This window comes from Phyllobates terribilis, unplaced genomic scaffold (genome assembly GCF_046119375.1).
Source record: "Phyllobates terribilis strain yellow unplaced genomic scaffold, ASM4611937v1 Scaffold_5__5_contigs__length_657084704, whole genome shotgun sequence".
Classification (NCBI taxonomy): Eukaryota; Metazoa; Chordata; class Amphibia; order Anura; family Dendrobatidae; genus Phyllobates; species Phyllobates terribilis.
The window spans coordinates 637,674,279-637,698,579 of NW_027362765.1; the positions used below are offsets into that span (position 1 = coordinate 637,674,279).

Sequence of the window (24,301 nt, forward strand, 5' to 3'; positions counted from 1 at the left end):
ATGATGCGATCCAAATAAATTCAGGAACAAATGAGAAACAAAGTAAGATCTGTCTGGAAAAGGTTATAAAGCCATCTCTAAAGCTTTGGGACTCCAGCATACCACAGTGAGAGCTATTCTCCACAAATGGCAAAAACATGTAACAGTGGTGAACCTTTTCAGGAGTGGTTGGCCGACCAAAAAATTACCCCATCAACTAATCTAAAGTCACAAAAGACCCCACAACAACATCCAAAGAACTGCCAGTCTCACTTGCCCCAGTCAAGGTCAGTCTTCATGACTCCACCAGAAGAAAGAGACTTGGCAAAAATGACATGCATGACAGAGTTCCAAGACCAACTACTGCAGAGCAAAAAAACATAAAGGCTAGTCTCAGTTTTACCAGAAAGTCTTGATGATCGCCAAGACTTTTGGGATAATACTCTGTGGACTTATGAGACAAAAGTTGAACTTTTTGGAAGGTGTCTGTCCCATTACATCTGGTGTAGAAGTAACAAAGAATTTAAGAGGAACATCATACCAACAGTAAAATATGGTGGTAGTGTGGTGGTCTGGTGCTGTTTTGCTGCTTCAGGACTTGGAAGACTAGCTGTGGTAAATGGAACCATGAATTCTGCTGTCTACCAAAAAATCCTGAAGGAGAATGTCCGGCCATCTGTTCGTGACCTCAAGCTGAAGCGCACTTGGGTTATGCAGCAGGACAATGATCCAAAACACACCAGCAAGACCACCTCTGAATGGCTTAAGAAAAACAAACTTAAGACTTTGGAGTTGCCCAGTCAAAGTCCTGACTTTAATCCGATTGAGATGCTGTGGCATGACCTTAAAAAGGTGGTTCATGCTTGGAAACCCTCCAATGTGGCTGAATTACAACAATTTTGCAGTTGTTGCTAAGGGTGGCCCAACCAGTTATTAGTTTTAGGCGGCAATCCAGATTTCACACAAGGCCCTGTAGGTTTGGATTTCTTTTTTCCTTCATAATAAAGACCTTAATTTAAAAACTGCATTTTGTTATCTTTGGCTAATATTTAAATTTGTTTTGTGATCTGAAACATTTAAGTATGACAAACATGCAAAAGAATAAGAAATTAGGAAGGGGGCAAACACTTTTTCACACCACTCTAGATCAATAGGTAGGATCCACCTCTATTAACTCAAGTATTTTCTAATATGATAAGCTGAAAGTCAAACTATAAAAGTCTCTTCTTACCCAGTGATAGGAGGGGCTGGTGATCCTCCATCATGATGTCTTTGTATACGTCTTTGTGTCCTTCTATGTACTCCCACTCCTCTATGGTGCAATATATGGCGACATCCTGACACCTTATAGAAACCTGTCACACACAATCTTACAGTCATCCTTCACATCCCTCAATTATTATTAGTGGGTAATGTCCCTGCACTTCTCACCTCTGCAGTCAGCAGCTCTTTGATCTTGTCAGTAAGTTCCAGGATCTTCTGTGCGTTGTTACTGTCGTATATCAGACAATTAGGTGGAAGTTTCATTAGTGGACTCTGATATTTTCCCCTTTCTTCTAACTCCAGGTCATTATTGCTGGAGGTCACATACTCACTAGAGGACTTCACTACTGTGTACTCCTGGGTGTGAAAGAGACCCTTAGAAATGTCAGTACATGTCTTCCCACAACGTCCCACCTTCCAAGTCATGTAGCATTAGTGAGGGCAATTGTGGAGTGCAGTTACATAGTGCTGGGCAGCTCACCTGACCTAATAGTATGGGTGTCATCAATAGGCTGTAAGCCAGATACTACAGGTATCTGTGACTGGTGCCCTGTATAAGCCTTCTCTGTTCGCAGTTATTATACTAAACAACCACTATCTCCATGAATGGTAGGTGTCTGAGTGCTTGTTTCATCAGTATTTTGCACCTGTGCTATCTCCGCCTTTATCATGGGGCCCTGCTGCATCCTGCAGTCCATTAGCATTGTGACTTGGTGTTGGTAAGTAGGGCACCTGTTTTATTCAGTAATGCCTTTTGGATTTGATGTGTTCAGTGAATTATGACTTGAAAAGTGTCCCATGTGACACGCTTTGTGGAAGGCCTCACCTCTCCTGTTAGCAGGTATATCATCTCCAGGGTAAGATTTAGTATACTGTTCGCCATCTTGCATCTGTCCTTATCCAATGTTGATGGGTCAGTCAGACAATAGTCTTGTAAAGAATACATCAACTACCAAGATCCTAGACGACAGGAACCTGGAAGGATATAAGGAGAAGTGATTCTTATGGGCACATTTATACACAGTTTTTTTTTTTTTCCATCTGTGTACTGTCTTGTCTTAAACAGCAAACATGGACCCTGATTCACTAAGATAGATGTTTTACATGCTTTGACGCTTTGCAAGGGTACTCTGGAGTAAGATGCACCAAATTCATTAAGACCGCTCTGTGGCCTCAGCTCTTCATGCTCTCAAAGACAATAATGGCATGTGTCCATTCTCAAGCTACCAGTTCTTCCCCCCAGAAGCAATAAACTCTTAACAGGTTGATCACCAATGAGGAGATCTCTGACATTTTAAAGGACCTCCCAGGGTCCTGACGAATTGACATACCTATATAATAAAACATTTTCGGAGGAATTAACTACCCATATGACTATGCTGTTCAATTCCTTTTTTAAGAGATTACCCATACATGATACTTTATCCCACTCCTACCTAATTTTTGTCCCTAAACTGGGTTGAGACCCCCGTCCATTGCTATAATTATAGATAGCTCTCCTTAATTGAGATCTGAAGATATTTACCTGCCTCCTGGCCAATAGACTCAACAACTGCAACTAAATCATAAACAGCAGGTGGGCTTTGTCCCTTTCCATCAGGATGGGGACAATACCAGGAGGGTAGTGGATCTAGTAGATGTGGTAAATAAAAATAAAAAAACACACCCTTCTCTTGTCTGGATGCGGAGAAAGCCTTTGACCGCCTCAACTGGTCTCTTATGTTTGAGACAGTCATATTACACTACTAAATATTAAGGTTGCCCTGAGGGAATATGGTTACTTTGTCAGGGTACAAGATTAAGCCACAAATACAGGGGCGCTCCCACTGAACATCCCTCCGAACATATTGGATTAACTGAAAAAAACCTACAAACTCCATTAAAACGGAGGCAATTAAGTATGTGGGAGTAAACTAAACTTCTTACAAAACCTAGCACTCCAGCAATCCCCTCTCCACCCATCCTTTAGGATCTGAAGAACTTACTGGCTAGATGGAAACTACCGTATTTTTCAGACTATAAGACGCACTCTTTTCCTCCAAAATTTTGGAGGAAAGGTGGGGGTGCATCTTATAGTCCGATATACATAAATACTGTGGCTGTGGGGAAGTAGATGGGCACAGGAGGCAGCAGCCACCTGCTGCAGCCTACACACTGCCCGCTACTAAAGAAAATGAATATTCACTGCTCCCCACGCAGTGAATATTAATTTTCCTTAACAACCGACACACTTCCTGCAGCGCAGCTCCAGGTATGTATGGCCCCCTTCATCCCTGTATGTATGGCCCCCCCTCATCCAGTGGTGAATATTCACCACTCCCATGGGTGTGGTGAATATTCATGGCTTTTAATAGCGGGCATGCTGACAGCCGAGCGCACGCTGACCACCCAGACTACAATGAGGCCTCTTAGTTCCAGATATTACGAAATATTATTGGGCTACACATCTATAAAGGATCCCATCTCATGGGCTTGCAACAAGAGGACAGAGATAGAGAAGTTATGGTTGACTCTCACTCATCCGAATTCCATTCTGTGGTCTTCCTAACCCAATTGGTTATCAATTCCTCTTCTAGGCAAAATACAGTTTACTATCTGGCTTACCTGCATGAGACAGTATGATCACACATTCTCATACTCTCCAATGATCTTTCATTTACCAACCCTTAATTCCAAATAGTCTACAATCTTTGATGGTTCATCCATGGATTTCAGCTGGATTGTTTAGGTATGCTGACTTTGACAGAAACTCATTGGAAATTCACTCGGTTGACCACATTAAATCTAACTTTTCTTTATCCAATTGTGAATTCTTACAATACATGCAGATTAAAGAGAGATGTTAAATGTTTAGCTCTCAACCAACTGAGCTTGAAAGGCTATGTAGGAGAGGCCCATCCACTAAAGGGCCGATGTCCGATATCCATAACATAATAAATTCCCCAAAGGAAGATCCACCGACTAAGTATCCTTACATGGTTAAATGGAAGTCGTTTATGGGGAGGGAATTATCGCCTCAGACCTGGTAGACTATCTGGAATAAGGCGGCAAAAACTTCAATATGCACTTTGTAAAAGGAGAATCAATATAAGATTCTAATGTTCAGGTACCATATTGCATTACTCCTTCACAAACTAAATCCCCAGTTTCTGAATGTCTGCTGGTGCTGTGGCTCCTCGTCGGGTACTTTGACACGTATCGTCTGGTCCTGCTCCAAATTAGCTAGGTTTTGAGACTTGGTCAAATCTCTGATACAATGTGTGCTATATAGAGGTTCTGTTGCAGCCCTCGATTTACCTCCTTAACATTATCCCTAAGGGGATGGGGAAATTCTTCTAAACTGCTCCTGCAGTTAACTGCTGTCAGGTGTTTGATAGCTTTCCACTGGAAGCAGATCAATCCCTACTCCTACCAGGACTTGCTTAGTAGAATTTCCAATATCCGTTGAATGGAATACATGACTGCTATTCTAAATGCTGGGGTAGTTCTATCTGAGACTATATGGGCCCCATGGGACTATTTTTGGGCTCAACAGAATGGTTAATTCCTTCATAACCCCTCTCTCCTCTTCGCCCTCCTCATGTGTCCATGTCCTCCATCTTTAGTCTGTTTCCTGTCTTCTCTCTACATTTGTTGGATAAGATGGTTTTAAAGGGTTTTTCCCATGAACAAAATTTAATTTTAAACAATAGATCTTGGAATAATAATTTCCACAATTAGATGTGATATAATAAAATGTTCCTGTGCTGAGATAATCCTATAAATGTGCCCCTGCTGTGTACTGTGTAATGGCTCTTACTGTGCAGGGACAGTCTGATCATACCATACCATACCATAATTTCGTTATGTTGTCCTGTGGCTTTCTAGGCATGTTTCACATGCATTGCTATATACTATTCTACCTTACTAATTCTATGTGATTGTTGATTTTCTTTGATGGTTGTTAACCTGATATAAACTTTAATAAAAAATAACAGTTAAAAAAAATATCCATTTCCCATTCATTTTAATGGATGCATGGAAAATAAAGTTCAGTTTACCTCCTTCAGCTTTTAAAAACAGATGAGGAAAAAATGAATACTACACAAAAGAAAAATGTTCCATCTTTTGTGGCCAAAAAATAGATACTGATGTGTGAAATATGAGAAGAGGGACAATAATCGTGCTGAAAAAAACCCAATGTCATTACCTTTTGAATGCTGTGCCGCCTTTGTGACGGAGTTGCCTTTTTCCACCAGTTTGTCTTGTTTCAATCAGCAGGTCTGTCACATATGGATATACGACCATGCAGTCATTCACTGGCTGCAAAAGCAATGTGACATGCATATGGTCAATGTGGACAAGATACAAGTGATTACTGCTCAGAGCCTGGCCCCTGAAGAAGCCGCCAACCTTAGCTGCGATGTGTGTTGGGTTCCAGCCCCCAGTCCAGAAACCATCTACTAGTTTGGACCGTACCAGCCAAAAGTATGGACGCACCAGCAATTGTTTCTTTGTTCTTATTGGAACGTGCATATTACAGATTCAGACTGAAAGCCACAAAAAAGAAAAAAGTATGGAAACATGGAGTAAAAAACACGTGAAACAAACCAGAATGTATATTAACCTTAAGGGTACTTAAAAGTACACCCCCTTTTCTGATGACCGCTTCATGCCTCCTTAGCATTCTCTCAAGCAGCTTCATCAGTTCGTCACCTGGAACGGTCCTGATGGAGTCCCCAGAGGTGCTGAGCACCTGACGGAAACTCTGCCTTCACTCTATGGTCAAACTCATGCCAAACCATCTTAATTTCTGCACATTCCATTAAAGCGACTGTCAGCACAGAATGACTGTTCAAACAAAGTACAGGCACTCGGTGCTTCATGGAAGGGGCTAAACATTTATATACACCTTCCCACCTGCTGGTTTTCCCTCTATCTCCTCCCTTCTCGAGTTCTATGAAAATAGAGCTGTCAATCAAATAAGGGGGTGGTGGAGATAGAGGGGAAAACAAGCAGGTTGGAAGGTGTATAGAAATGATTAGCCCGCCATGAAGCACAGAGTGGCGGTACTTAGTTTGAACAGTCATTCTCTGCTGACAGAGCCCCTTTAAGAACAAAGGAAAAAAATGCATGAACAGGAGCGAGGCCAAACTTTTGTCTGGTACTGTATATTTTACCACTATACCCATATTTTCATCCATTCAGGTGACTTTTTAATGCTGTATTTCAAAAACATTTATTTAATTTGTGTTGTCCTTATCTAAGTTCAATAAAATGTTTGATTACCAAGCAAACCCACGAGGATGCCTTTTGGAGGTGAAACATGTCACGGGAAGGGGATTATTTTAGTAGGCGTTTTAAACTAATAGTGTTGTATAATTACATAGCATGGCTGTTCTGAAGATATTTTAGCAACCATTCTCAGAAATGTATATTAGCCCATTAACCCCTTAATGACACATACTATATATTTTCATCATAAGTCGCTACTGATTGTATAAAGCTGGGTCAGGAACTGCGACCGCTTCATACTGGGCAGATACCAGCTGTGTTAAAAAGCCATCATCGGCCTGTAACTGCAGTGACAGGAGCCAGCTCCAGTTACTGCAGTTTGAGCATTTCTCAATCACTGACTGGGGCCTTTAAACACAACAGAATTTTGGTGTACCAATAGGTAACCAAGGCTGTGGGGATTCTGCTGAAGACCCCTCTAACTGCCATATTTGTTCTCATTTAAAAATCAGCTGCAGGCTGAGCTTTATAGGTGAACCGCAATTTCACTATGTACTGCGTTACTAGGGTATTGCAGCGTATAGTATAAGCAATCAAATGATCACAAGCTCAAATCTCTTAGGGAGATTAAAAAAAAAATCCCCCAAAAAATGTTTTAAAAAATATACAGTATATCAAAAGTTTAAATCAACCCATTTTCCCCTTCAAAATAAAAGAGAAAAAAAAGTAAAAAAATAAACATATTTGGTATCGCCATGTCCAAAAGTCTGATTTCTCAAAATATAAAATGAATTATACAGTATGTTAAACACCAAAGGCAAAAAAGTCAAAGTGCCAAAACTGATATTTTTGGGATACCACTCGTCCCCTAAAAAACAATCAACATGTCATATGTGCCACAAAATGGTATAAATACCATCAGCTCAGTGTGCAAAAAACAAGCTCTCACCCAGTTCCACAGAAGAATAAAAAAGTTACAGGTCTCAGAAAATGGCTACCCAATAATTTTTTACAAGGTTTTTTTTTTGTTTGTTTGTTTTTTTTTTTAATCTACACTATTTAGCTAGGTCCATGAATATTTGGACAATGACATGTTTTGGCATTTTAGCGGTTTACCAAAACATATTCAAGATACAGTTATATAATCAACTAGCTATTGAACCCGTTCTACGCCCAGGTGGCGAGCATTTTTATTCCTATATGGTCTCCCATGCTGGTATGTGCTGTCCCCACCATCCTATCCTGGTATGCGTGGGACCCCTCACCCCCTCAATCCTGGTGTGCGTGGCACCCCTCAATCCTGGTGTGCGTGGCACCCCTCACCCCTTTCACACATACAAAAAATTAAACAGTTATAATCTCCTTTCTTCTGTGCTCCTGTGCTGCTGCGTCCTGTTCTGCTGGAGGCCAGGGGAGGAGTGCGGCGCCAGAGCACCGTGCTGTCCGGCGCCATTTTGCTGAAGACACACTGCAAATGTGTCTTCAGTAAAATGGCGCCTGATAACACTATGCGCATGCGCCGATCCGACGCCTCACTCCTGCCCCAGTCTCCAGCTAAGAGGTGCCGCGGCAACGCTCCTCCCGGTCAGATAAGTATGGCGCTGGAGATCGCAACATACGTTCAGTGCCTACGCATACTGCGATCTCTGGCGCCATATATACTCCTCTTACCTGTAAAGGCTGGATAAGTGATTCTGTCTGGAGCCAGACTGCGCGTCGTGCATGCGCAGACTATCGAGGCTTCAGACATGCTTGCAGCATTATATTATAGATATGGACTGAAGAGGAAAATCTCAGCTTTAGGCCACGGCCCCACTATGTATTTAGTCAGTAGTTTTTCTCAAGAGTGGGAGCCAAAACCAGGAGTGGGTGATAAATGCAGAATTGGTGACTTGTTTCTATTATACCTTTTCTATGATTGTTCCTCACCTGGTTTTATCTCCCACTCCTGACAAAAAATACTGACCAAATACTGATAGTGGGGCCGTGGCCTTAATTTGAGGGTAAGCACATCCTAATTAAAGTAAGGGTTTAGGAATTACAGCTCTTTAAGATATATAGTTACATAGGTTGAAAAAAGACCTAGGTCCATCAAGTTCAACCTTCCTTCACCAATTGTACATTTTGTCACCAATTTAACTATAAGGCTGTGTGCCCACTATGCGTTTTTTAAGTGTTTCTGCAGTGGCAATTCTGTTGCAGAAACGCTTGGTAGAAGGGCAGCAATGTTCCTCAATGATGATCAGCATGTGCTGTGCACATGCTGCGGAAATTTCCGCTGCGGATTATCATTGCGGAAAAATAAGCAGTACTACCAATTTTATGTAAACGTGGCGTTTTCACCGCTATTGAATTGCTTAATATCCACATGACTAAATGTTCACATGCAGATGTTAAGCGATTCAATGTGCAGATGGTACCTGGGTCTGGAGAAGAAGAGACTCTCATACACTCATCCAAACCCGGGTACCATGGTACCTGTAAAGAAGAAAAAAAAAAACCCATTATACTCGCCTTCTGATGGCCCCCGGTCTTTTCTCCACTGCGTCCGGTCTCTTCTACGGCTCGCGATGGTGTAAAAGGACCTTCCATGACGTCATTTAGTCATGTGACAGGTAACGCGACCGCTGACGTTGGCGGTCGTGTGACCTGTCAAGACTAAATAACGACATGGCAGGTCCTTTTACACCATCGCGAGCCGTAGAAGAGACCGGACGCAGTGGAGAAAAGACCGGGGGCCATCAGAAGGTGAGTATAATGTGTTTTTTTTTTTTTTTGTTGTTTTTTTACCATTTTTAATCTTTTTTTCAACTATTAACTTGGTCACACTATATAAATCCATGCCAGTTGCATGGATTTATAGTGTGACCAAGTTGTCAAGCAGTTTCCAAGTGATGCTAAAATCGCTTGGAAAGTGCTTGACAACCCGCATGCAGAAATGCATGTGAAGAACGCTTCACTTACGCTTGTTCCTGGCAGGAAAAACGCATGTACAATCTGCATGTGTTTTTTTTTCTGCCAGGGAGATGAAGAAACACTCAGGAAAAATCCAGAGCATTTCAGCATCGTGGGCACTTAGCCTAACCCACAATGTTATGTAGCTGCCTCTTTTTAAAGGGACCAAAAGTAATTTGATAATTATCTCAAAAGCTCATTAATGGGCTGCATATGCTGTTTCCTTGTTAATCCACCATTACTTATGTAGGGAAAGGGTGTAGAGATGATTCCAAGTGTGACATTTGCGTTTGGAAGCTGTTGCTGTGAACCCACAACATGTGGTCAAATGAGCGCTCAGTGGAAGAGAGACAGATAATCAATAGGCTGAAAAAAAGAAGAAACCCATCAGACAGCAGAAATGTTAGGAGTGGCCAAATCAACAGTTTGGTACTCAAAAAGGCCTGGGCGTCCATGGAAGACAACAGTGGTGGATGATCGCAGAATCCTTTCCATGGTGAATAAAAAAATGTAAAAAAAACCACAACATGCACCCAAGTGAAGAATTCTCTCCAGGAAGTAGCAAAAAAAGCCCAGTCCTAGAAAAGCATAAATTTGACAGATGAAACTAAGATCAATCTGTACTAGAATGATGAGAAGAAAGCATGGAGAAAGCTTGGAACAGCTCATGATCCAAAGCACAACACATCCTCTGTAACACATGGTGGAGGCAGTGTGAGGGCATGGGCTTGCATGGCTTCCAACATCACTGGGCCACTAGAGTTTATTGATGTGACTGACATTGATCACACATTGATGACCTATCCTAAAAATAGGTCATCAATGTTAAAGTAGTGGACAACCTCTTTAAGCCAAAAAACTTAAGTCAAAGACTAACAGCTGCAGTAAATGCCTGGCAAAGCATCACAAAGGAGGAAACCCAGCGTTTGGAGACATCCATGGCTTCTAAACGTCAGGCAGTCATTGAAATTGAACATTTTATTTATGGTAACTTAATTTGCCCAATCACTTTTAAGGCCCTGAAATGAGGAGGCTTCGTAGAATAGTTGCAGTTCCTAAACATTTCACAGGATATTTTTCAACCAAATTAATTAAACCTGAGAGTCTACACTTCAATTGCATCTCAGTTGTTTCATCATTTTGCTCAATTTGAATTTTTTCACTCTCAGTACATTATATAGTAAAATGAATGGTATCGCTCAGAACAACAACTTGTCCTGCAAAAAAAATTAACCCAGCCCTCATAAGACTCATAATTTTAATGTTAAAGTAAAGTTATAACTGATGTAACAATAGAAGGAAAAAAATGACAATTCAAAAATAAAAAATGTCCAGATCCTTAAAGGGTTAAAGTGCAATAACTATAAGAGTATTATCATACAAAACCTCAGATATTTTTTCTTTCTTTTCAGTTCAAGTTTATCTAATGGCACCTGGAAAAAAAAAACCTGCTAATGATGCCCAAACCATGAGCAGTATGAATGTTACCCTGGCTGCACAATCACAGCTAGAAATATTAACGTTAGAGCATTTCAGAAAAACTATACTTTGAAGATCGCAGACCCAGATCTCTTCCGAGCGCCACTCCAGGTGATTGACTGGTCTTACCTTGTGTACACGCGAAGGAGAGACCTGTCAGTCATCGGCCGCGACCAATCAGCGAACTGTGTTAGTGAGGACCGGAGAGCTTGTTTAAATTTGGCAATAAAATCGACCAATCAGCAGAGCTGCGTTTAAATGTGCCGCCCATCTCGCTGATTGGTCGCGGCCGGTCACCGTGACCAATGAGCAGAGCGGCGTTTAAATTTGCCGCCCATCTCGCTGATCGGTCGCGGTGGCCGGCTGCAACCAATCAGCAGAGCGTTATTTAAATTTGGCGCCAAGTTCGCTGATTGGTCGCGGCTGGCGTCCGCGACCAATTAGCACAGCAGTGTTTAAATGTGGCGTCAAAATTGGTGATTGGTCGCAGCCGCTATTTAAATGTGGCGCCCAAATCGGTGATTGGTCGCGGCCGCTGCCCATCAGCAGAGCTGTGTTTAACTTTAGCGCCAAGATCACTGATTGGTCGCGCTCTCCGCACGCGACCAATCAGCGAATTGTATTGGTGAGGAGCGGGGAGCGGAATCGTATTAGTGAGGACCGGGGAGCGCTGCTGCCTGTGCGGCTACTTCCGCTGCAAGAAGCCGGGACATGAGCAACTGCTCGCAGCAGAAGTATCCCGACCCGCAGCACCGCTGCCCGGTCCTCCCTTCACAGCCTAGCCGCTGATGTCCCCACAGTATCCGCATGGTGTTACAAAGGTCCGGACATTTGTGTTAAAAATCGCTGATTGGTCGTTGGCGCTGCCCGCGACCAATCACCGATTTGGGCGCCAAATTTAAACACCGCTGTGCTGATTGGTCGCTGACGCTGGGCACGACCAATCACCGATTTATCGGTCGATCATGACAGCACCACGAGAGAGAGGGAATCCGCCCACCAAGGACAGGAAACCTACAGGCTTAAAAGGGGGCGGCCCTCCCTCTCGCCTCAGTTTGGTTTCCTGTCCTTGATGGAGGAAGCCGGTCGCAGGCGTAAAACATGGATGGCGACGGCTGTGATCCTGCGCCCCTATCTGGGGACAGCAGCTCCAGCGTTGGCCGATGCTCGTGCACCCCTATATGGGAGAGGCACAGCATCCTGAGGCACTGGGGGTTCTTTTTTTTTTTTTTTTTTTTTTTTTTGTCTGGGGTGGCATCCCCTTTTTCTACCTCAGCCAGGTGCGCCTCACATGGGAGTGTAGGCCCTGGCTGAGCCCCAAAAGTGCGGTGGGGTCTGCATTCCAAGTGGGGGTGACAGCCCACCATCACCCTCTGTAAGTATGGGGAGGGGGGGCAAGGGCCAAGGTGATTGTGTCCCCTCGCCCTTCCCTGGGTGAACGCAGCGTGGTACATCGCGAAAGCGTGGCTTACCTGTGGAAGCGCTGACAGCATGCATCCTCGCACGAAGCTCATGCGGCGCGTACTTCCGGGTTTTGGTAAGTCGCGGCCTGATGACGTCACCGCGACTCAGCAATCATGTGCAAAAGAGCGCAAAATTAAAAAAATAAATAAATAAAAAATAGTGTGCGGAGGCGCTGCTAGAGGGGAGGAGCCAGTACCTATTTAACCTATCAGGTAACATGTCTCAATGCTTCCCAAACCTTCATTCTTTCATTATGGAGTCTGAAGGTGTCCAGTTGCAGCAGCAGGTTGAGCAGCCGCCATCTTCACCATCTCAGCGGCTGTCTGGGGAGCCCCAAAAAACGCATCGCGCACGTGGTCCTAGTAGCCGGTCCTCAGGAAAACGGAGCTCGGGGTCTAGGTCTGGTCACCATACCTCTGGTAGAACGGACAAATCTGCAGCCTCTAGGGAAGGTCCCCCGGCTGAGAAGGGTCCTTCCTCCAATCCGGTACCAGCTGTTTTTTCTTCCTGAGCCGCCTGGGTAAGTTATCTTCGAGTAAGTTCACTTAGTAATATGGTATCCCTTCTCCCCTTCCATATTTTATCATGGGAAGAAATGTACCGCCAAGGCAAAGCATATACAGTGTGCGCTATGCAAGTCTCTTCTTCCTGACTGATACCCTAAAAAGCTATGTCAGTTGTGGATAAACCAGACACTGGCAGAAGAGGGTCCTGCTCTAGCTTCTGGTTTAAAAACCTTAGTTAAAACAGAGATTCACAAGGTCCTCTCCAAGAGAGTTAAAGAGAAAATGAACTCTGACTGTGAGATCCCCTTAGTCTTGGATGACCCCCTATCCTCTCCCTATGAGTCGGATTCAGATAGTGCAGACTTTTCCTCTGCTTCCTCCTCTGATAGTGGTGTGGGACAAAATTGCTTCCCCCTTGGTGAAGTGGACTGATTGATTAAAATGGTTCGGTCCACCATGGGCATCACAGAGGCCAGGCAGGAGAAGTCAGTCCAGGATGTTATGTTCGGGGGGCTGGGTCAAAGGAAGAGAAGGAGTTTTCCGTTGAACGTAAAAAATCCAGGGCTTAATCCTTAGCGAATGGAAAAAAAACTGGAAAGGAAGGGCGCTCTACCTCCATTCTTCAAAAGGAAGTACCCCTTTGAGGAATCTGCCTCTTCCTCCTGGGAAAAAGCCCCCAAGATTGATGTGGCCATTTTCAAAGCCTCTAAGAGTTCCTCCCTTCCGTTTGATGATATGGGAGCTCTTAAAGACCCCCTGACTCTTTCCTTAGAGGGACCTGGGAGACTTCGGCGGGAGCCCTAAAACCACGGGTGGCAGCTACTTGTACCGCCAGGTCCCTAATGATCTGGCTGGACTAGCTGGAAGCCCATCTTAAAAACCATACCCCCAGGAACGAAATCTTGGCGGACATGTCTCTTCAGGGGGCGGCAACCTTTCTGGCGGACGCATCAGCAGATTCCGTCAGATTAGCAGCAAGGTCAGCCGCCATGTCTAACCCAGCCCAGAGAGCTTTGTGGCTAAAATGTTGGCCGGGGGACATTCATGCGAGGACAAGACTCTGCGCTATCCCTTGTGAAGGGGGACATCTCTTTGGGTCGGTTCTGGATGAGCTACTGGATAGAGCAAGTGACACAAAAAAAAGGCTTTCCTAACCGATCTGTCCCCACGTACAAACGTCCTTTTCAGAAAAGGTTTCTACGTAATAAGCGCCAGAAGGGTCAGGATAAATGGGAAGACCGTAGATCGAAAGGTAAAGGGCTCCTGTTCGGATCCTCTTCTGCTAGCCAAGGCCCCCGAAAACCAAGCCAATGACTCGCGGCCCAGGTAGGGGGGAGGTTATTGGGCTTCTTACCTGCCTGGACAAATATCTCTTCTAATAATTGGATCCTTGGTCTGGTAGTTTCTGGCCTGAGACTCTATTTTCAGCGAGTCCCTCGTGGGAGGTTCGTCCTGACCCCAAACCGGTCCTCAACACGGGAGCAGATGGCCCTACAAGTGGAGGTCCTGAATCTGGTCCATAAGGCTGTCTTAGTGGAGGTCCCGATAGCAGAGAAGGGACTGGGGTTCTACTCGCCGTTGTTTTTGGTCACTAAACCTGACGGATCCTTTAGGTGTATTGTTAACCTTAAGGCCCTGAATAAATTTTTGTTAATTCCCACCTTTAAAATGGAGTCCATTAAGTCTACTATAAAACTATTGTTCTCAGGCTGTCACATGGTAGTATTGGATCTAAAGGACGCATATTACCATATACCTATACACAGAAGCTTCCAAAAATACCTTAGCGTGGCCTTGGTCATAGGGGATGAAATCAGACATTTCCAATTTGCGGCCTTGCCATTCGGTCTCGCTATAGCCCCTAGAATATTTACGAAGGTGATAGCGGAGGTGATGGCTCATGTACGGGAACATAATGTGTTAATTATCCCTTACTTAGATGATTTTTTGATCACTGGAGACTCAGCCTCTCAATGTCTCTCCCATCTTAAATTGGTCTCCTCTACTCTGGAAGGTCTGGGCTGGATCCTAAATCTGGAGAAATCCAGGGTAGTCCCTTCGAGAGTACAGCAGTTCCTAGGTATCATGCTAGACTCAGACCTCCAGATGTGTTTCCTTCCAGAAGCCAAAAAACAGAAGGTCAAAAGGCTGGTGGAAGGAGCTCTTGCGAACCCGGTCATGTCCCTTAGCGCTGCAATGTCCTTACTTGGTACCCTGATATCTTGTCTGCCAGGGGTAATGTGGGCACAATACCACTCCAGAGTTTTACAGTGGGACGTCCTACAGAATGAGGTCTCGTTACATGGGCACTTGGAGAGACAGATGTTCCTACCTCCCCAGTCTATTGATGCTCTACAGTGGTGGGTGAATTTAGAAAACTTGTCTGAGTTCCCTGGGTTGTCAGAATATCTGAAATAATTACAACTGACGCAAGTCTACATGGATGGGGAGCTCACTTGGGGGATGTGATTGCCCAGGGGTTCTGGTCGGACGCTGAGAGAGCTCTTTCCTCTAATACTAGGGAACTACTGGCAGTTGATAGGGCTGTTAATCATTTCTTACCATTCCTTCACAATAAGAACATTAGGATCCTGTCTGATAATATAGCAGTAGCTTATATTAACCATCAGGGGGGTACTCGTGCTGGATCGCTAATGAGAGTGGCGGATCATCTTTCAGATCTCGGAACACCATCTCCTCTCTTTAACAGCCCTCCACATCAAAGGGAAAGAAAATTCAAAGGCAGACTTCTTAAGCCGTCATTTTTTAAGGCAAGGCGAATGGGAACTAAAACAGGACATTTTTTCCCTATTAGTCCAGAAATGAGGTCTTGCGGTGGTGGATCTCTTCGCCACAAAACAAAACCAGAAGACAAAGGCTTTTTGCTCCCTAGATCCGAGAGAAAGGCCCCTGACAGTAGACGCTCTCCAAATCCCTTGGAACTTCAGTCTGGCCTATGCCTTCCCACTGTTAAACCTTCTGCCTATGGTGCTAAGAAAGATCAGAGAGGACAAGGCAAGGGTCCTCTTGATCGTCCCCTTTTGGCCCAAAAGACCCTGGTTCTCATGCCTGATGAACATGTCCATCTCGGACCCTTGGTTCCTGCCCGACATTCCGGATCTCCTCAGCCAGGGTCCAATACTCCATCCGCGAGCGCCGGGCCTCCACTTGGCTGCGTGGAATTTGAGAGGTCCCTGCTAGAACTAAAAGGTTTTTCCCAGAGTCTAGTATCTACTTTATTACGTAGTAGAAAGCCTGTCACTACCAAAATTTATGCAAAAGTTTGGAACAAGTTTTTATCTTTTTCTAAATCTTCAGTGGATAAGGGAGTGTCAATTGGGAAGATTTTAGAGTTCCTACAAAGGGGCTTCGAGCTGGGGTTAGCAACGAGCACCTTGAAGGTCCAAGTGTCGGCACTAGGTTCCCTCTATAACTGTCCTCGCAGAAAACTATTGGATTTCCCGCTTTATAAAAGCAGTAGGTAGGTCCAGGCCGGTTACCAAAACTAATGTCGTTCCATGGGACCTAAACCTGGTTCTGAAAGCGTTAGCTGGGGCACCCTTTGAACCAATAGATTCTGTATCCCTGAGATCTATTACCCTCAAAACAGCTCTTCTTGTAGCCCTAACATCTGCTAGGAGGATTGGTGATATTCAGGCTCTGTCCTCTGGCCCTCCCTTCACCCAGGTTCTGGACGACAGAATAATTCTTAGAGCAGATCCAGCATACTTGCCTAAGGTAGCTTCCCGGTTTCATAGACTTCAGGAAGTAATATTACCCTCTTTTTGTCCAAACCCTAGTAATCAGATAGAAGCAGATTTCCATGCTTTAGATGTGAGAAGGTGTGTGGTTAGGTACCTTGCTGTCACTCAGCCCTTTAGGAGAGAGAGTTCCTTATTTATCTCCTATCAGGGGGTTAGGAAGGGGCTTAAGGTCTCTAGATCCACCATAGCTAGATGGATTAGGGAGGCCATTAAGCTAGCCTATGTATGCAGCGGAGAGGAAGCACCGCGTGGCCTGAAAGCTCACTCTACCCGGGCGGTGGCAACCTCATGGGCAGAGAGGTCTGGCGTCTCGGAGGATATATGTAAGGCAGCTACCTGGTCTTCTCCATCTACCTTCTATAAGCACTATAGACTAGATCTGGGTGCTTCGTCTGACCTCACATTTGGGAGAAGGGTGGTCCCTCCCTGGAATCTTCATTTCTGCAATTCTCTCGTGGTGCTGTCATGGTCGACCGATAAAGAGATTAGTTACTTACCGGTAACGGGATTTCTCGGAGACCATGACAGCACCCTTATATTCCCTCCCTTCACCCCTTTTTGGGAGCACTTATCTGTTTTCATTCTTTATTCTCACACATTGGTGTTGTAAGAAAATGTATATACTGTTTGTTTCATGATTATGTTGCTATGTCTACTAACTGGGCGGTCCTCTCAATGCTCTGTAATCCAAACTGAGGCGAGAGGGAGGGCAGTCCCCTTTTAAGCCTGTCGGTTTCCTGTCCTTGGTGGGCGGATTCCCTCTCTCTCGTGGTGCTGTCATGGTCTCCGAGAAATCCCGTTACCGGTAAGTAACTAATCTCTTTTGGCGCCACATTTAAATAGCGTCCGCGACCAATCAGTACAGCGGTGTTTAAATGTGGAGCCAAGATCGGTGATTGGTCGCGGCCGATATTTAAATTTGGCGCCCAAATCGGTGATTGGTCGCGGGCAGCGCCAGCGACCAATCAGCGATTTTTAACACAAATGTCCGGACCTTTGTAACGCCATGCAGATACTGTGGGGACATCAGCGGCTAGGGTGTGAAGGGAGGACCGGGGAGCGGCGCTGCGAGTCGGGATACTTCTGCTGCGAGCGCCCGCTCATGTCCCAGGTTCTCGCAGCGGAAGTATCCGCACAGGCAGCGCCGCTGACATCCATGCGGCTAGGGTGGGAAGGGAGGACCGGGGAGCGGCGCTGACATCCAATTGGTCGTGGACGCTATTTAAATGTGTCGCACAAATCGGTGATTGTTCGCCGTCTTGGCCCGCGACCAATCACTGATCTTGCCGCCAAAGTTAAACACTACTGTGCTGATTGGTCGCGGACGCTGTCCGCGACCATTCACCGATCTTGGCTCCACATTTAAACACCGCTGTGCTGATTGGTCGTGGCTGATATTTAAATGTGGCGCCCAAATCGGTGATTGGTCGCGGGCAGCGTCCGCGACCAATCAGCACAGCGGTGTTTAACTTTTGCGCTAAGATCAGTGATTGGTCGGGTCCAAAGACCGCGACCAATCATCGAATCGTCTTGGTGAGCACCAGGGTACTTCCGCTGCGAGAACCCAGGACATAAGCGGGCGCTCGCAGCAGAAGTATCCCGACCCGCAGCGCCGCTCCCCATTCCTCTCTTCCGCATGGAGGTCAGCGACGCCGGCGGTCCTTCCGCTGCTACCGGCCGGGAGATGAGAGCCTCGCGCCGCTCATCTCCCGGCTGCATCTCCGTCCCGCAGATGGGTCCGGCGGTCAAGGTCCTTCTGCTGGTACCGGCCGGAAGATGAACGCCGGTCATCTCCCGGCTGCATCGCCGCTGAGCTCCGTCCCGCAGATGAGCCGCTAACGGACGCCATCTTTTTTCAGAAATCCCGCGGCGCTGATTGGCCACTGCCGGACCAATGAGCGATGCGGGATTTCCCAGACGGACAGACAACTGTCTATTATGCTCTCTTGAAAAATTAGTAGCACAAGAATGGAAGGATCCAGGACACACAAGGGTTGAAGCAATGCGGTATTATTGACGCGTTTCAAAGTTATCAAACTTCTTCCACAGGATAAATCCACAGCTTTTTTGCTACCCAGCTCCCATTGAAAGCATTCATTACTGTTATAGAATTGGAGAATGCCAGTGGATATTTAATGAACGTCTGAATAACCTGTTAATGGTAACAAAAAAGGAAATATTTGAAGAAATAGGTATAAATGTGTAATTAGCTGTATTTTTTCAAACACTGGAACATGATGAGAACAGATTATCAGAGCCTTTCCCGTATATCTGTGGTCACATAGGGATAGACTGTAACCCTAAGCATTGCCACATTTTTTTTCCATTTTCCTGATTATTTAAGGTGGCTTTCATTACAACCTCCGTAATGAACAGGTATAATCTTGACGCTATATAATAATGGACGATTCTACAAATAATAAGAATTCTAGAATAGAAGATGGTGCTATACACAATTAGGAAAGATACTATGTAATAATGGACAGCATTATATATGAGAAAAGACACTATATAATAACTAGATGGTGGCCCGATTCTAACGCATCGGGTATTCTAGAATATGTATGCAGCTGACCGGGCGCAATCAGCAGAGCAGTACTTAAATTTGGCGCCAAAATATATAATATAATATAATTTTGGATGGCACTAGAAATAATAGGGAAGAACACTGTAATAATGAACTGTTATGCATATTAAGGGAAGTAGTTTCATGACGGTTACTACCATCATCTCTCTTCATGCCATAGAGTATAGATACAGAATACATACATCCAGTAACTTTCTGGTAACATTTAATCTGATTATTTTATTTTGCTTCATATATTTGTCTCCTAAATAAAGTATCGTGCTTTACGCTCCTTGGTACAAATATACCCCACAGCATTCAGATTTGATTAGACACTGTGCTACCTCAATTGAAAATATATATAAATGAGCCAGCACTGTTCATTCCCTTATTAATTGCAGATTAATTAACTTTTTTTTTCCCACCCAATAAAAAATATAAATTAGTTACCCACTGTGCCCTTTCCCACAGGCGATTGCTCTAATTATAATACACCAATGTATACATACAGTGGGGATAATAAGTATTTGATACACTGCCGATTTTGTGATTCCATGTCCTATTCCTGAGAAATCCACGGTTTTTCTTGTATGTAAATGAGCTGTTTAGATCTATGGGTCGGACATAGATCTCCTGGAAAATCTGCCTAGAAAGCTTATTTTAAATGAAAAGGGGGAGTTACCGGTGTGAGGCTTAATACCTAACAGTCTGCTCTCCTGATCTACAAGTCTCATGCTGGTAACGCCCCCTCTTAAACAAACTCTCCTTTCATTATTTACATATCATTATGTCTATCCATCAAGTAATTTCCACAATTCCATGACTTTTCCTATTTGTTGCAATTTCAATATTGAGGAGTACATATACAGTATATATAAATTGGCTCAAATAGGTGTGTAAGGTGTGAGGGATCAGATCGTTGCTGACCCAAACTGAGCAAGGAGCACTGCCCAAATTGCCATACAGACCATGTTTGTAAGCTTGCCTACCCAGAGAAGGAACTGTTTCTTTGCTTGCCTGTTATTCCTTTAAACTGGAAAAAGGCTATATTTTTGTTTCACATGGACTTTGGCAAAGCACCACTCCAGCGTTTTTGTTTATTTTCAGCACTGGAGTGGTGCTTTAAATCTAAGCCCCCTGCCCCCGGGCATATACTCTCCATCCGGTGTCTTCCTCTGTTTTCTGCAAGGCTCCGGTCCCCCAGCGTTATATTGTGAGGTCAGCTTCTGACAGCCGGAAGTCAGAAGCTCCACTCACTCTCATTACAAGTCTGAGAGCCAGAAGGAGGCCAGAAGGAGGCTCTCATAGATGTGTATTGTAAAGTGACCTCTGCACAGCTCCATAAAATACTGCAGCCACTGACAGGTCACTTTTCACATGAGACAGACTGGAGCGACCCTGGAAGCCGGTGAAGTCAGCGGAAGGTGAGTCTAACATTTAAAGCACCATTCCAGTGATTAAATAAAAATAAAAAAATGCTGGAGTGATGCTGTAAAGAAGCACTCCTCCCATCAAAATGTTTATCCTCTTAATATATTGCAATCATCATGTTATATAGCACTCTGTACTTAGAATTGCTCATTTTGCCTTTCTAACCACTAACGGTAATTCTTGTCTTTTCCATTAGGTCGATGACATCACATGATTAAAAGCTGACTAGCTGAATCCTTCTAAGCTCTATGTAGAAACAGGAAGTTAATTTTCCCTGTAGGAGTCATAAAACATTGTAAAAGTCAATGACCGGGTGGAGGGGAGGAGCAGTTGGGTCAGGAGTAGGGATGAGTGGACCCGTGGAAGTTTGGGTCCTGGTACCCGACCTTTACTACAAAGTTCGGTGTGGGTACCAAAACTATACCTGAACTTGATATACAACCTGAACCCCATTAAAAAGAATGGGGACCCGAACTTTTGAGTCTGTGTTCGAGGTTTAGCTCCAGACACTAACACTCTGGTACAAACCCTGAACTTTTAAGTTTAGGTATGCTCATCTCTAGTCAAGAGCTGAAAGGAATGATAAATGCAGGGACATGAGACTTCCTGTTTCTACATAGAGCAGAGAAAAGAGAAGAATTAGCTGGGTAGAGAGGTAAAATGAGCAATTGTAAGTACACAGTGCTATATAATATGATGATTGCAATATATTAAGAGGATACAAACTTTGATGGGAGGCGGTGTGCCTCTTTAATGTTTATAACAGAAAATAAACACGGCTGTTTTTGTACCACAACCAAGTTACTGTGTGTGTACAAAATCCGCTGCCAGAAAGTGTGAATCCCTACAATATGTATAATCTTTATTCTTATATGGCGCCAAAATACTCCACAGCGCTTTACAGACATTATCATTGCTGTCCCCAATGGGGCTCACAATCTAAATTCCCTATCAGTATGTCAGGAAACAAGAGAACCCAGAGGAAATCCACGCAAACATGGGGAGAACATACAAAGTCCTTGCACATGTTAGCCCTGTGCTCTTCACAGATGAAAGCAGGTTCACACTGAGCACATGTGACAGACGTGACAGTCTGGAGACGCCGTGGAGAGCGATCTGCTGCCTGCGACATCCTTCAGCATGACCGGTTTGGCAGTGGGTCCGTAATGGTGTGGGGTGGCATTTCTTTGGAGGGCCGCACAGCCCTCCATGTGCTCGCCAGAGGTAGCCTGACTGCCATTAGGCACTGAGATGAGATCCTCAGACCCCTTGTGAGACCATATTCTGGTGCGGTTGGCCCTGGGTTCCTCCTAATGCAGGACAATGCCAGACCTCATGTGGCTGGAGTGTGTCAGCAGTTCCTGCAAGATGAAGGCATTGAAGCTATGGACTGGCCCGCCCGTTCCCCAGACTTGAATCAGATTGAGCACATCTGGGACATCATGTCTCTCTCCATCCACCAACGTCACGTTGCACCACAGACTCTCCAGGAGTTGGCGGATGCTTTAGTCCAGGTTTAGGAGGAGATCCCACAGGAGACCATCCGCAACCTCATCAGGAGCATGCCCAGGCGTTGTAGGGAGGTCATACAGGCCACACACAATACTGAGCCTCATCAGGAGCATGCCCAGGTATTGTAGGGAGGTCATACAGGCACGTGGAGGCCACACACAATGCTCAGCCTCATCAGGAGCATGCCCAGGCATTGTAGGGAGGTCATACAGGCACGTGGAGGCCACACACAATACTGACCCTCATTTTGACTTGTTTTAAGGACTTTACATCAAAGTTGGATCAGTCTGTAGTGTGTTTTTCCACTTTCATTTTGGGGGTGACTCCAAATCCAGGCCTCCATTGGTTAATAAATTTGATTTCCATTGATTTTGTTGTCAGCACATTGTTCTGTGCAAAGTTGAAAATATTCAATGAGAATATTTCATTCATTCAGATCTAGGATGTGTTATTTGAGTGTTCCCTTTATTTTTTTGAGCAGTGTATATAGATAGATGTAGATACATCTATATATATAGATATATATTTTTTTTCTTCTCTCACATATAGTATTTTCAAGAAAGAAAAGAGAGGGAGTTGTAGAGATAACCATCTCCATGTACATATATAAAGAGACAGCCATCTAGATGTACATATGTAGAGGTACACATTACATGCATGTTACAGTAACCCTTATACACCCACAATATCCAATCACAGTATAGCAATAAATAGAACTCACGTATTCTCTGCCCATTCACATCTGTACAGGCTGGATCTTTTGTCTTAAGGACCTTTAGTGATGTCACAGTCATGTGATCAGTCACATGAACGCACAAGCACAAGAGTTCTTCATTATTGTGGGTATAGGACCTTTGATGTCACGGTCATGTGATCAGTGACACATGGGCTAGTAATAGATTTTTATTTTCTTTTTGTAATCGCAGTGGGTTAGTTTGGGAGCAGTAGTAACGTGTTTCCTCATATAATCAGTCACATACAATAGATAATAGATGTTGGTATCACAGGAGATTTACCATTAGAGTTGCGTTTTTCACTAAACTCTACCAGCCAAGGTGAATGGATTTACCAGTTGGAGCTTAGAATTATTCATTATTCCTTGAAGGAGTGATAGCCAGTAACCCCTTGTATTCTGCCTCTAGGAGTGGTGCTAGCCAGTAACCCCTTGTATTCTGCCTCTAGGAGTGGTGCTAGCCAGTAACCCCATGTATTCTGCCTCTAGAAGTGATGCTAACCAGTACCCCCATGTATTCTGCCTCTAGGAGTGATGCTAGCCAGTAACCCCATGTATTCTGCCTCTAGGAGTGATGCTAGCCAGTAACCCCATGTATTCTGCCTCTAGAAGTGATGCTAGCCAGTACCCCCATGTATTCTGCCTCTAGGAGTGATGCTAGCCAGTAACCCCATGTATTCTGCCTCTAGGAGTGATGCTAGCCAGTAACCCCATGGATTCTGCCTCTAGGAGTGGTGCTAGCCAGTATCCCCATGTATTCTGCCTCTAGCAGTGATGCTAGCCAGTACCCCCATGTATTCTGCCTCTAGGAGTGATGGTAGCCAGTAACCCCATGTATTCTGCCTCTAGGAGTGATGCTAGCCAGTAACCCCATGTATTCTGCCTATGGGAGTGATGCTAGCCAGTAACCCCATGGATTCTGCCTCTAGGAGTGATGCTAGCCAGTAACTCCATGGATTCTGCCTCTAGGAGTGATGATAGCCAGTAAACCCATGTATTCTGCCTATAGGAGTGATGCTAGCCAGTAACCCCATGTATTCTGCCTCTAGGAGTGATGCTAGCCAGTAACCCCATGTATTCTGCCTCTAGGAGTGATGCTAGCCAGTAACCCCATGTATTCTGCCTCTAGGAGTGGTGCTAGCCAGTAACCCCATGGATTCTGCCTCTAGGAGTGATGCTAGCCAGTAACCCCTTGTATTCTGCCTCTAGGAGTGGTGCTAGCTAGTAACCCCATGTATTCTGCATCTAGTAGTGATGCTAGCCAGTATCTCCATGTATTCTGCCTCTAGCAGTGATGCTAGCCAGTAACCCCATGTATTCTGCCTCTAGGAGTGATGATAGCCAGTAAACCCATGGATTCTGCCTCTAGGAGTGATGCTAGCCAGTACCACATTGTATTCTGCCTCTAGGAGTGATGCTAGCCAGTACCCCCATG

The 24,301-nt window shown here is 44.7% G+C and overlaps 1 protein-coding gene across 3 annotated transcripts in view; it reads right to left on the reverse strand.

Annotated features, from left to right (window-relative positions):
- The window catches only part of LOC141273813 (uncharacterized), a 37,492-nt gene extending 14,503 nt beyond the window's left edge, over positions 1-22,989 (reverse strand). For 2 of the 3 annotated variants that reach the window (XM_073686189.1, XM_073686187.1), the window contains exons 1-5: positions 22,855-22,989; positions 5,432-5,544; positions 2,069-2,217; positions 1,411-1,599; positions 1,211-1,334 (exon numbers count right to left, since the gene is read on the reverse strand). In XM_073686189.1, coding sequence (XP_073542290.1) covers positions 1,211-1,334; positions 1,411-1,599; positions 2,069-2,188 — 433 coding nt within the window. In that variant the 5' untranslated portion in view covers positions 2,189-2,217; positions 5,432-5,544; positions 22,855-22,989. The remainder of the gene's footprint in view (positions 1-1,210; positions 1,335-1,410; positions 1,600-2,068; positions 2,218-5,431; positions 5,545-22,854) is intronic. The other variant, XM_073686188.1, reaches the window with a different exon arrangement.
- Positions 22,990-24,301: the final 1,312 nt, after the last annotated feature.